At 42.0% G+C, this 14,612-nt stretch overlaps 1 protein-coding gene across 1 annotated transcript in view; it reads right to left on the bottom strand.

Annotated features, from left to right (window-relative positions):
- The window catches only part of LOC140453953 (dynein axonemal heavy chain 8-like), a 1,210,036-nt gene that overhangs the window by 167,441 nt on the left and 1,027,983 nt on the right, over window positions 1–14,612 (bottom strand). Inside the window, exons 67-68 of the mRNA XM_072548830.1 lie at window positions 8,460–8,686; window positions 5,591–5,709 (exon numbers count right to left, since the gene is read on the bottom strand). Of these exons, the coding sequence (XP_072404931.1) occupies window positions 5,591–5,709; window positions 8,460–8,686 (346 nt within the window). The remainder of the gene's footprint in view (window positions 1–5,590; window positions 5,710–8,459; window positions 8,687–14,612) is intronic.

Raw genomic sequence — 14,612 nt, 5'->3', positions numbered from 1 at the left:
GAGGCCTTTTTGTTTATATGTAAACAGATGAGACTTCAGGCCAAAGTGGTCATGTTTTAGAAGTGGTCAGTATAATGAAAGGGGAGTGGTCAGCTCTCTGGCTTAGCAGTTTAGTTCAGTCCAGAACTGTTTGGGAGTTCAACAGTGAGCTGCGTAGAAACTCTCTCTCTCCTTCTAACTTCAACCTGTAAGCATGTGTTCCACTTGTACTGGTTTTTAAGGGTGCTTGCTTATTGGGACTATTGTGTATATTCAGAACAGCATAATTAAGTCTAGTTTGGACAAACTCAGTTCTGTAGGGGTTCTTTATCCTGTCCTTTGTTTCATTGTGTAATTTTGTGAATAAATTTCTGTCTATTTTAAAATCGAGTAGTCAACCTAGCTACCTCACTCCGGATAATTTTCACCATACACTTACTGAAACAAGTTGCACAATTATTCCTGATGAAGGGCTTATGCCTGAAATGTTGACTCTCCTGCTCCTCTGATGCTGCCTGATCTGCTGTACTTTTCCAGCGCCACACTTGTCGACTGAGGGGGGAGTGGAGGAAGAAGCATCTGGATGAGTACTTATAATACTAGGGCATTGTAGGCTATGAACCGGGTGCAAGTAAATGGGATTCGTGCCGTTTGGTGTTTATTGGTTTGCATTGACATGGTGAGTCCTACATCGGTGCTGTATGACCCTATGGCTCTATTCTTCACCTTTCGAGGTGAAGATGGCTGTGTTTATCCTCTGGGGTATTTAGCGGCTTTCCAGTGGGCTATTGGGTAACTGTTAAACTCAATTTGTGCCTTGAAAAGAGACATAATAAAATAGTTGATGATACAATGCCAAGTGGGAATGCTAGCTGTGAAAAGGACAAAAAGCATTTGCAAAGAGGGAAGGGGTGGTAGTGTTATGATATTGTCACTGGAGACTAGCCAGAAACCCAGGCCAATGGGTTCAAATTCCACATGGAAAATGGTGAAACTTGAATAAATGAAAATCTATAATTAAAATCTAGTCTATTGTGGTCCACATAACCATTGTTAATTATTGTAAAAGCCACCAAGTTCACTAATGTCCTTCAGGGAAGGAAATCAGCTATCTTTACCTGGTCTGGCCTATGTGTGACTTCAGACCCACAGCAATATGGTCTTAAATGCCTCCCAAAATGGTTCAAGCAAGCCACTTAGTTTAGTGATAAACAGAGATGAGGAATAAGTGCTGGCCTAGTCAGCAATGTACACATCCTGTACATTTTTAAAAAAATCAGGTTTCGTGATTGGGCAATAAGGTGACAAATGGAATGTATGGAACAAAGAGATTTTACACCTTAGTAACAGAAGCAAAGAGTCTAGGAACAGTATTTGGCCACTTGGCTCTTGGAACCTGCTCCACTATTCAATATGATCATGGCTGATCATCAAACACAGTGCCCTCTTCCTGTCTTTCAGAGCCTTTGACCCTTTCAGAGCCAAGAACTATATCTATCTCTTTTTAAAAAAAAATGATTTAGTTCAATCACTTTCTCTGTTGGAGAATTTCACAGGCTGACCTTGCTCTGGGTGAAGAAATTTCTCCTTGTCTCAGTCTAAATGGCCTACCCTGTTTCCTCAGATTGTGTTCCCTGATTCTGGAGTTCCCAATTGTTGGGAACATTTAGAACTATAAGATACAGGAGTAGAATTAGGCGATTCAGCGAATCATGTCTGGTCCACCATTTGATTATGGCTGATACGTTTCTCAATCCCACTCTCCTGCCTTTTCCCTGAAACTCTTGATCTTCTTATAATCAAGAACCTATCCAACTCTGTCTTAATTACACTCAACAACTTGGTATCCACAGCCCTCTGCAGCAATAAGGCCCATAGATTAACCGAAAATGTGGTGCCATTCGAGGAGCAGGAGAATCGCCGTTTCAGGCAAAAGCTCAGGAATGGGGATGTGAGCTGAGGATGTGAGGAGACAAATGGGGAGGGGGCTGGGGGGCAAGGTAAGCTGAGAGTGCAATAGGTAGATGGATGTGGGGGGGTGATGGTGATAGGTCAGAGAGGAGGGTGGAAAGGATAGGTGGGAAGGAAGATGGATAGGTAGGACACGTCATGAGGGCAGTGCCATGTTGGAAGGTTGGAACTGGGATAAGGTGGGGGAAGGGGAAATGAGGAAACTGGTGAAATCCACATTGATGCCGTTGGGTTGGAGGGTCCAGAGGTGGAAGATGAGGTGTTTTTCTGCAGACGTCGGTGGTAAGGGAGAGAACCCCATCACCAGAGATATTTTTCTCTCCTCACCCCATCTGCTTTCTGTAAAGACCAATCCCTCCACGGCTTCCTCATCAGGTCCATGCCCCCTACCAATCCATCCTCGCCTCCTGGCACATTCCTCTGCCACCGCAGGAATTGCAAAGCCTGTACCCACACCTCCCCCTTCACCTCCATCCAAGGCCCCAAAGGAGCCTTCCACATCCATCAAAGTTTCACCTGCACTTCCACATGTCATTTACATATCAGTCAGTCTTTTTTGTGAATAGGGCTGAAAATAAAGGTATTTGGATTTATAACACAGACCAACTAGATTACTTTGTTGTTTAATTTTTGCTCTCCCAAAATTATTAAGAAATTGCTCAGCCTTGCAAATCTGTGTCAAGAATTGATTGTTTGCAGAGTCTGGGACTGGTTTTTCAAAAGTCTGGTTAAGAACTACTTAGGCCAATTTTGAGGGTCTTTGATGGCTGTATTTTTATTGTGTTGCAAATACAGAGGTAAAAAGCTTGGTTCGACTGTCTGTGTTCTATGTCGTAATATTATAAAGGCCAACATACCATTTGCCTCTTTACCACTAGCTATACTTTTATGCTTACTTTCAGGAACTGGTGTACAAGGACACCCAGATCTCATTGCATCTCCCTCTTCCCCAATAAGCAACAATTTGATTTCAGATAGTCAACATGGTTTCGTCAAGGGTGTGTCTCACAAACCTCACTGAGTTTTTTGAGAAGGTGACCAAGCATGTAGATGAGGGTAGGGCAGTTGATGTGGTATACATGGACTTCAGTAAAGCCTTTGATAAGGTTCCACATGGTAGGCTGATGGAGAAAATGCAGAGGCATGGAATTGAGGGTGATTTAGCAGTTTGGATTAGAAACAGGCTTTCTGAAAAAAGGCAACGAGTGGTGATTGATGGAAAATGTTCAGCCTGGAGTCCAGTTACTAGTGGTGTGTCACAAGGATCTGTTTTGGGACCACTGCTGTTTGCCTTTTTTTATAAATGACTTAGACGCAGGCATAGGTGGATGCATTAGTAAATTTTCAGACGACACTAAAGTTGGTGGAGTAGTGGACAGTTTGGAAGAATGTTACAGGTTGCAGGGGGACTTGGATAAACTGTAGAATTGGGCTGAGATGTGGCAAATGGCATTCAATGCAGCTAAATGTGAGGTGATGCACTTTGGGAAGAATAACAGGAATGCAGAGTACTGGGTCAACGGAAAGATTCTTGGTAGTGTGGATGTGCAGAGGGATCTTGGAGTCCATGTGCATAGATCCCTGAAGTTTGCCACCCAAGTGGATAGTGCTGTTAAGGAGGCATATGGTGTGTTAGGTTTCACTGGTAGAGGGATTGAGTTCTGAAACCACAATATCATGCTGCAACTATACAAAACGCTGGTGCGGCCACACTTGGGAATATTGTGTACAGTTCTGGTCGCCCCATTACAGGAAGGATGTGGAAGTATTGGAAAAGGTGCAGAGGAGATTTACCAGGATGTTGCCTGGTCTGGAGGGAAGATCTTATGGGGAAAGGCTGGGAGACTTGAGTCTGTTCTCATTGGAAAGAAGAAGGCTAAGGGGAATTTGATAGAAATGTCAGAGGATTAGATAGGGTAGACAGTGAAAGACTTTTTTCCTAGGATGATGATGTCAGCTTGTACGAGAGGGCATAACTACAAATTGAGGGGTGATAGATTTAAGACAGATGTCAGAGGCAGGTTCTTTACGCAGAGAATGGTAAGGGCGTGGAATGCCCTACCTGCTAATGGAGTCAACTCAGCCACATTAGAGAGATTTAAACAATCCTTAGGTAAGCACATGGATGATGATGTGATAGTGTAGGCAGACGAGCTAAGAATAGTTCACAGGTCAGTGCAACATCGAGGGCCAAAGGGCCTGTTCTATGTTCTAAATTACCATTCGGAAAGTAATCTGTCCTCCTGTTCTTGCTACCAAAGTCAATACTTCATCTGTCACGTTTTTGCCCACTCATTCAATTTGTTCAAATCACACTGAAGCATTTCTGCATCCTCCTCACAGTCCACCTTCTCACCTCGCTGCAAACTGAGATACTGCATTTAATTCACTCATCTAAGTCATTCATATATATTGTGAATAGCTGAGGTTCAAGCAATGACCCATTTCTACTGACTCTTTGTTTCCTGTTTGTGAACCAATTCTCCATCTATGTCAGTACACTATCCCCAATCTCATACGTTTTCATATTGTATACTAATCTCTTGCATTGGACCTTATTGAAAGCATTCTCGCAGTCCAAGTAAAGCACATCCAGGGATTCCCCCTTATCAATTGTATGAGTTACATCCTCAAAAAAAATACTTTCATGCTTCTCCATATCCCTTGACACTTTTAGTGTCTTGAAATATGTACATTTCTTTCTTAAGAATGTTCAGACTTGGCCTCCACAATTTTATGTGTGGAGAATTCCACAGCTTCACCATTTTCTGAGTCAAGAAATCCCTCCTTCCTCAATCCTAAATGACGTACACTACATCCAGAGCCAATGAGCCCCTTGTTGTAGACCAACCAGTGAGAAGAAACATTATCCCTGAATCCAGTCGATCCAGCCCTATCAGAATTTTATACATTTCAAGGTTATTCTGGCTCCCTCCAACTCTATTCTTCCAGATTGCAGTGAATACAAGCCGAGTCAAAACAATTGCTCTTATCCAACAATCCTGCTATCCCAGAAATCAGTCAGGTATGGCAAGTCAACCCTTTCATAGGTAGGGAAACTAAGACTGTATTCACTACTTCCGGTATGGCCTTCTCAAGGTCCACTTAGACTGGAGCAAGACAGCCTTGTTTCTGTATTCACATGCTCTCGCATGAAAGACTAACATACTATTTGTCTTCCGAGCTGCATGCTACACTTAAATTTTTGCTTTCAGTGACTGGTGAAGAAGGATATCCAGGCCCTTTCTACATCAACATTTCCCTGTCTAATTTTTCTATGTTTCTTTTATATCCAGGTGGATAACATCACACTTGTCCAGGAGGTACTGCATCTGCCATGTGTTTACCAATCACCCAATTTGTTTGAATCATCTTGTAGCCTCTTTACATCCTTCTCACCACTCACAATCCTAACGAGCTTTGTGTTGGCAGCAAATATCTTCAATCCCTGTAATACCCCACCAGGTGCAGTCTGTTTGAAAAAGACCCATTTATTCCTGTACATTGTGTTTTTCTGTTGCTGACCATTTTTCATACCATGTCAATATATTAAAGGCAATTCCATGTGCTTTAATTTCACACACTTACATCTTAATATTCAAAAACTGGCACCAATATTTGTCCATGGAAATATACCTACCCAGTTGCATGTGTTCTGCTAGTTCATTGATGTTTGCATGTTTCTCTGTGTAAACAGATTTGTAACTGTTTATAAAGGCAAGGTAAGATTTGGGAGTTATATGTGTTCTTCGTCGATATCTGAAAAGTATGAATGTGAAGGACTTATTATTGTGCAGTTATGTACACTGTATTTCAACAGTAATAAAACATCTGTGATCCTGATGAGATATTTTAAATTGAATTTATGCATTTACTGTTGTCATTATTCTTCCTATATTGCTTATCAATTATATCTATTTTTGCTGGAAAATATCTTGAACAAAAATATAACCAGTTGAATATAAAAAACAGCATAAACCCTCAGTAGTAATGTAATCTTTATTTACTTCTTTAATGTAATTGTGTCCAGAAGTATCCAACATCTCAGAAACCTCTTAAACTATGTTTGTACCTTCTAAATAATTTAAGACAACCATTAAGTCAGAAATGTTATAAATGTGTACCTGTCACTCTGTGCCTCCTACAAGCAAAGTACCTGGCAAAAGAAGATCAAGGAGCAACAAGACCCAAAAAATCAAAAGGATTGTTTTAATAAACTCTGTCGACTAGAGATCATTGAACTTCCTTCCCAATCTTTCATTCTATCCATCACTCTCATGATTTTGTCTGTCTGTCTGTATGTGTAAGGGGTGGTTTTATAAAGTAACTAGAGTTTTAACTAGTGGGGTCATATGCTGGAAGTTCATAATTGTACACTTGTAGCTAGAATTTATTTGTTTGGAATAAATCCTTGGAATAAAAAAACCCTTGTTTATCCTTAAAGCCTGCTCAGTACTTTCTGTCGCCCTGGGTCTAAAATCACACAAATTGGGGAATTCTGTGAACTTTTACCATATCTTTAACATTCATGTTGACTCCAGAAATAGAGGGGCTTGATTTCAAGCTTCATATCCCAGTGAAACATAACGCCAAGCCATCTAGTTTTGAGATTTTAGAGTGGTGGTATAGAACTGCATACTACTGACTATTTATCTTGTTTCCCTCTACTCATTATATTTGTGTGTCTGTTTTCTTTGTGTATCTGTGTATGTTACAAAAGGGGTAAAGTTGAAATTATTTAAATTGGAAATCACATCTTTTATTGTATTAAAAAAATAATTGGACACAAAATGTTAACTCTGTTTCACTCTCCACAGATGCTGCCAGACCTTATGTGTTTCTCTCATACTTTATGTTTTTAGTTCTGTATTTGACTCTTGCTGCTTAAGTTACACATTAATAGATTAGCAGTTCACATTGTATTGCAGTTTACTATTGGTTAAAGACGGTTTGCTTAAAATAAGTGGTCATTTTGCTATCAATGGGAGAAACTGTAGTGTATATTCTTTTACATAGAAATATCAAAAATAGGAGCAAGAGTAGGGCATTCGGCGCTACCATTCAGTATGATAATGGCTTATCAGCCAACTCAGTATCCTGTTCCTATTTCTCCCCATTTCCTTTGATACCTTTAGTTCCAAGTGTTATATCCAACTCCTTCTTAAAATCATATAATATTTTGGCCTTAACTGATTTCTATGGTACTGAATTCCATTGGCTCACTGCTCTCTGATTGAAGAAATTTCTCCTCATTTCAATCGTAAATGGTTTACCTTGTTTCTTCAGACTGTGGCACATGGTTCTGAACTTCCCCATTGTTACGAACATCTTTCCTGCATCTACCCTATCCAGTCTTGTTGGAATTTTATTGGTTTCTATCAGATTCCACTTATTCTTCTGAATTCTAGCACATATAATCCTAACTGATTCAATCCCTCCTTATATATCAGTCCCACCATCCCAGGAATCAGTCTGGTAAACTTTGCTGCACTTCCTCCTAAGCCATAACATCCTTCTTCAGATAAGGAGACCAAAATTGCACACAATAATCCAGGTGTTGTTTTTCCAAGGCCTTTTACAATTGCAGCAAGGCATCCCTGTCTTGCTACGAAGGGCAGTATACCATTTGCCTTCTTCACTACTTGTTGCATCTGCATGCTTACTTTCAACAACTGGTGTACAAGGACACCCAGCTCTCATTCCACCTCCCCCTTTCCCAATATGTTGCCTTTCAGATAATAATCTGCCTTGGTGTTTTTGCTATCAAAGTGGATAATTACACATTTGTTCACATCAAACTTCATCTGTCATGCATTTACTCACTCACTCATTCTTTACATCACGCTTTGTGTCCTCCTCACAGTTCCCTATCTCACCTAGTTGCAAACACGGAGATATTCTAAATTACATTGAATGCAAGCCCTGTTGATCCAATCTCTCTTCCGCAGTAATCTTACTATCCCAGGAATCTTTTGGTGCTCCATCCCCGCACTGGCAAGTCAATCCTTTCTTAGTTAAGGAGACCAAAACTGCATACAATATTTAAGGTGTGGTCTTACTAAGGTCCAAAAAGACAGCAGTGAGACATCCTTACTTCTGTATGTACATTCTCTTTCAATAAAGGCTAATATACCATTTATCTTCTGAACTGCTTGCTGCACTTGAACTCTTACTTCCAATAACCAGTGTAAAAGGACACCCAGGTCTTTGGTACATCAACAATTCCCAATTTATTACCTATAATAAGTGTCCCTGTACCTCAAGTACCAGCAGTTTATGAAGGCAGCTCACCACCACCTTCTGAAGCGTAATTAGGGATGGACAATAAACGGCCAACAACACCCACATTTCATGAATATAATAAAAGGCTTAAATCTTATTTATATCAGTTTGCACCCATGCCGTTATGTCCTAACCCCACAACCTACATTAAATAGTCTCTTGGACCTTGTACATATATGAGATTGAGATAGTCATCAATAAATAAATCATCACTAATCAAAACATACCTTTGAAAATAATCCTCACATGTTTGATAAACCCTGTCATGAAACAAACCCATTGTTGCTACCAGTTGGGCTTTGACCTCGGCTGAGCAGGCGATGTAAAAACCAGAAAGGAAATAGTTTGAGACAGCCACCAATGCCTCTCTGGGCCAGCGACTGAACCAATCCATTGTGCAACCAGAGATCAGACCGGGGAACTTTAGTGCACGTGATCGAAACTTTTCACCAACCTAGCATCCAGAAAAAGAAACTCAGAAATCTGCAAACTATATACACATAAAATACACATATTTATTAAAAAACTACTAACACTACTAACATACAAAATGAACCACATTCAGAAGCTAGAAATCTAAAAAAGGTTGCTGGGAAGTCTCTGTACTTCTGTCATTGGAAAGATACAGCATTAGAAACTCTTATTTAAGATATTATAGCAGGGCACTTAGAAAACAAGTAAGGTAATTGGGCAGCGTCAACATGGTTTTGTGAAAGAAAAGTCATGTTTGACAAAGTTGTTGGAATTCTTTAAAGAAGTAATACATTCAATGGATAAAGAGGAATTATGGTAAATATTAAGTATTATACATAAATTTTCAGAAGACATTTGATAAGGTGCCACAGCAAAGGCATTGCAGTAAATGAAAACTTATGGTCTACTGGGTAACAAAGGAATATTGGCTGATATTAAGGAGTAGTGCAGCGTAAATTAAAACTTGCCTTTTCCAGAGGCCAATATACTTTACCATTTACCTTCCTAATTGCTTGTTGCACTGGCTTGTTTGCTTTCATTGACTGGTGTACAAGGATATCCAGATCTGTTTGTATATCAAACTCCTCAATATATCACCAACATAGATTTTGGCAGGGCTTTATGTGTGAGGGAGTGTCAGCCATGTCATTTATGTGCTATGAGAAGTATGGCTTTGTTGTTGCTATGCCATTGAGTTTATGGTGAGGGGCACTGCCAGATCACCAACATTTGTCTCAGTGCACAGCAGCCTTTTAAATATGGCCAATGTTTGATGTATAAGCCCAATGAGATAATGCAAATTGTCTTTGACCTGCATTTGAAGCTTAAGGATATTCACTCTTTCCATTGCAAATGGACGAATTGCAAATGAAGTGTAACTGGAGTTTGTAAATGCATGCTTTATGTATTTGCCCCTTCAATGTCCTTGTGTGCTCTTTCCATGGATTGCTAACAGCATTTCATGGGCCCTTTTAGCCCTCCTAATTTCTTGTTTAAGTTCTTTCCTGTTTTCTTTATATTCCTCAAGGACCTTGTCTAATTTCAGTTTCTGAAACTTCACATATGCTTCCCTTTCTTTTTGGATTAAACTTTAAATATCTCTTGTTGCCCAGGCTTCCCGAATCTTGCCATCCTGACCTTTCGTCCTCGCAGGAGCATGGTGGTCATGAACTCTATCAACTGGCCTTTAAAAGGCTTCCAAATGTCAGATTAGATACACCCTCAAACAGCTGTCACATATCTAATTTAGCCACTTCCCACCTAATGCTGTTGTCATTAGCCTTTGTCCAATTTTAGCACTTTCACATGAGGACCAATCTTATCTTCTCCATAACAATCTTAAAATGTACGGAATTATAATCACTGTTCTCAAAATGCTCCCCCACTGAAACTTTGATTACCTGGCCAGGCTTATTCTCTAATACAAGGTCCACGTGACAGAGAGGCAAAGAATAGGGAGAGAGTGCAGTTGAACACGTGGCTGCAAGGATGGTGTAGGAGGGAGGGCTTCCAATATTTGGACAATTGGACTGCATTCTGGGGAAGGTGGGACCTGTATAAACAGGACGGGTTGCACCTGAACCAGAAGGGCACCAATATCCTGGGGGGTAGGTTTGCTAGCACTCTTCGGGGGGGTTAAACTAATTTGGCAGGGGGATGAGATCCGGACTTGTAGTCCAGCAAGTAAGCTAGCTGTGTGTCAGGATGCCCAAGACTGTAGGGAGGCTGTGGAGAAGGTAGCACTGACAGGGACTACTTGCGGACACAGAGATGGGCTCAAGTGCGTATACTTCAACGCAAGGAGTATCAGAAATAAGGTGGGTGAACTTAAGGCGTGGATCGGTACCTGGGACTACGATGTTGTGGCCATCACGGAAACATGGATAGATGAGGGACAGGAATGGCTGTTGGAGGTTCCTGGTTACAGATGTTTCAGTAAGATTAGGGAGGGTGGTAAAAAAGGAGGGGGGGTGGCATTGCTAATTAGAAATGGTATAACGGCTGCAGAAAGGAAGTTTGAGGGGGATCTGCCTCTGGAGGTAGTATGGGCTGAAGTCAGAAATAGGAAAGGTGCAGTCACCTTGTTGGGTGTTTATTATAGGCCCCCCAATAGCAGCAGAGATCTGGAGAAACAGATTGGGAAACAGATTTTGGAAAGGTGCAGAAGCCACAGGGTCGTAGTCATGGGCGACTTCAACTTCCCAAATATTGATTGGAAGCTCTTTAGATCAAGTAGATTGGATGGGGCGGTGTTTGTGCAGTGTGTCCAGGAAGCTTTTCTAACGCAGTATGTAGAGTGTCCAACCAGAGGGGAGGCCATATTGGATTTGGTACTCGGTAATGAACCGGGACAAGTGGTGGGCTTGTTAGTGGGTGAACATTTTGGTGATGGTGACCACAATTCTGTGACTTTCACCTTGGTTATGGAGAGAGATAGGTGCACACAACAAGGAAGATTTTACAATTGGGGGAAGGGAAATTACGATGCTGTAAGACAGGATTTGAGGAGGATACGTTGGGAGCATAGGCTGTCAGGGAAGGATGTGGTGGAAATGTGGAACTTTTTCAAGGAGCAGATACGACGTGTCCTTGAAATGTATGTACCGATCAGGCAGGAAAGAAATGGTCGTGTGAGGGAGCCTTGGTTGACGAGGGAGGTTGAATGTCTAGTAAAGAGGAAGAAGGAGGCTTACATAAGGTTGAGGAAACAGGGTTCAGACAGAGCAGTGGAGGGATACAGGATAGCCAGAAGGGACCTGAAGAAAGGGATTAGGAGAGCTAAGAGAGGGCATGAAAAATCCTTGGCGGATAGGATCAAGGATAACCCCAAGGCATTCTATGCGTATGTGAGAAACCTGAGAATGACGAGAACGAGGGTGGGTCCGATCAAGGACAGTAGTGGGAGACTGTGTATTGAGTCGGAAGAGATAGGAGAGGTCTTGAACAAGTACTTCTCTTCAGTATTTACGAACGAGAGGGACCGTATTGTTGAAGAGGAGAGTGTGAAACGGACTGATAAGCTAGAAGAGATACCTGTTAGGAAGGAAGATGTGTTGGACATTTTGAACAACTTGAGGATAGACAAGTCCCCCGGGCCTGACGGGATATATCCTAGGATTATGTGGGAAGCAAGAGAGGAAATTGCAGTACCATTGGCAATGATCTTCTCGTCTTCACTGGCAACGGGGGTGGTACCAGGGGACTGGAGAGTAGTGAATGTTGTGCCCCTGTTCAAAAAAGGGAATAGGGATAACCCCGGGAATTACAGGCCAGTTAGTCTTACTTCTGTGGTAGGCAAAGTAATGGAAAGGGTACTGAGGGATAGGATTTACGAGTATCTGGAAAGACACTGCTTGATTAGGGACAGCCAGCACGGATTTGTGAAGGGTAGGTCTTGCCTTACAAGTCTTATTGAATTCTTCGAGGAGGTGACCAAGCATGTGGATGAGGGTAGAGCAGTGGATGTAGTGTACATGGATTTTAGTAAGGCATTTGATAAGGTTCCCCATGGCAGGCTTATGCAGAAAGTCAGGAGGCATGGGATAGAGGGAAATTTGGCCAATTGGATAGAAAACTGGCTAACCGGTCGAAGGCAGAGAGTGGTGGTAGATGGTAAATATTCAGCCTGGAGCCCAGTTACAAGTGGAGTTCCGCAGGGATCAGTTCTGGGTCCTCTGCTGTTTGTAATTTTTATTAATGACTTAGATGAGGGAGTCGAAGGGTGGGTCAGTAAATTTGCAGATGATACGAAGATAGGTGGAGTTATGGACAGTGCGGAGGGCTGTTGTCGGCTGCAGAGGGACTTAGATATGATGCAGAGCTGGGCTGAGGAGTGGCAGATGGAGTTCAACCCTGCCAAGTGTGAGGTTGTCCATTTTGGAAGAACAAATAAGAATGCGGAATACAGGGTTAATGGTAGGGTTCTTAGTCAGGTGGAGGAACAGAGGGATCTTGGGGTCTATGTACATAGATCTTTGAAGGTTGCCACTCAGGTGGATAGAGTTTGTAAGAAGGCCTATGGAGTATTATCGTTCATTAGCAGAGGGATTGAATTCAAGAGTCGTGAAGTGATGTTGCAGCTGTACAGGACTTTGGTTAGGCCACAGTTGGAGTACTGTGTGCAGTTCTGGTCGCCTCACTTTAGGAAAGATGTGGAAGCTTTGGAGAGGGTGCAGAGAAGATTTACCAGGATGTTGCCTGGAATGGAGAGTAGGTCGTACGAGGATAGGTTGAGAGTTCTCGGCCTTTTCTCGTTGGAACGGCGAAGGATGAGGGGTGACTTGATAGAGGTTTATAAGATGATCAGAGGAATAGATAGAGTAGACAGTCAGAAACTTTTTCCTCGGGTACAACAGAGTGTTACAAGGGGATATAAAATTAAGGTGAAGGGTGGAAGGTATAGGGGAGATGTCAGGGGTGGGTTCTTTACCCAGAGAGTGGTGGGGGCATGGAATGTGCTGCCCGTGGGAGTGGTAGAGTCAGAATCATTGGCGACCTTTAAGTGGCATTTGGATAGGTACATGGATGGGTGCTTAATCTAGGTTAGAAGTTCGGCACAACATCTGGGCCGAAGGGCCTGTTCTGTGCTGTATTGTTCTATGTTCTATGTTCTAAGGTCTAGTGCAGCCCCTTATCTAGTTGGACTATTTACGTATTATTTCAAGAAACCCTCCTGGAAGCACCTAATAAATTCTGCCCCATCTAAGCCCGTGGTACTGAGAGTACCAGTTAATATTGGGGAAGTTAAAATCACCATTACCAACTCTGTTGTTTTTAATATCTTTCCATGATGTGCTTACATATCTGTTTCTCTATCTCCTGCTGGTTATTGGGAGGCCTATAGTTTAACCCCACCATAGTGAGTACACCTTTCTTATTCCTGAGTTCTACCCATAAGGCCTTACTAGATGAGCCTTCATAGATGCCCTCTCTCAGAACAGGTATGACATTCTCCTTAACCAGTGATGCAACTCCCCCAGTCCTTTTACATCCCTTTTGATCTCACCAGAAACATCTAAATCCCAGAATTCTAAGCTGTCAGTCCTGTCCTTGTCTCAACTAAGATTCTGTAATTATTACCACATTGTAGTCCCATGTATTAATCCAGGCTTTAAGCTCATCTCCTTTTTCTGTTGTACTCCTTGCATGAAAATAAATACACTTTAGATCACCAGTCCCGTCATCTTCATTAACCTGGCCCTGACTTTTCTACCTACTGACTTAATCTCTACTTTCTCAGTCACTTCACATGCTGACCTACTGCTCTGCTTCCCATCTCTTTGCCAAACTTGTTTAAACTCTCCTGAGTGGCATTAGCAAACTTCCCTGCAATATATTGATACCCTTCCAGTTTAAGTGCAACCATCCTGTTTGTACAGATCCCCCTGGTCTTGGAAGAGATCTCAATGATCCAGATATCTGACGCCCTCCTTTCTACATCTTACAGTCAAGAGCAAGCTGGGTTGACTTTCATGCTTCTCAGCTTAGCAATTATATGCCTAAATGGAACACTGAATCTTATGAAGTGTGTCAGGAGGAAATTCTCACCCCCAGTTGGATCAAGCTTCCAGTCACCATATTGAGAAAGCACTTCACTCGTTGAAATCTCACTTGGAGTGTTTTTGTTTACTCCCAGCCACTGGAGATGTTCGAGACCAGACAGGAAATAGTCTGCCCTTTAGTCACACATTTCAAAACAGTTTACTTCCTGGACTCCTGGAGAGAAGGGACATTCCCCTTCAAGGAATGACCATAGGAGGCTATTGCAACTGAAGCCAGCCTGTTGTGAGATAGCAGATGAGGCTAGCATCCCAGGGCTCTGTTTCTTGTGCTGCAAAAGGGTGAATGAAGTGCTACTCTTCATCAGGATACGCACCATTCAATCATGAGATCTCGAACCAGAATTA

This window comes from Chiloscyllium punctatum, chromosome 3 (genome assembly GCF_047496795.1).
Source record: "Chiloscyllium punctatum isolate Juve2018m chromosome 3, sChiPun1.3, whole genome shotgun sequence".
Taxonomy (NCBI): Eukaryota; Metazoa; Chordata; class Chondrichthyes; order Orectolobiformes; family Hemiscylliidae; genus Chiloscyllium; species Chiloscyllium punctatum.
This window is presented reverse-complemented; position numbering and strand designations above follow the sequence as displayed.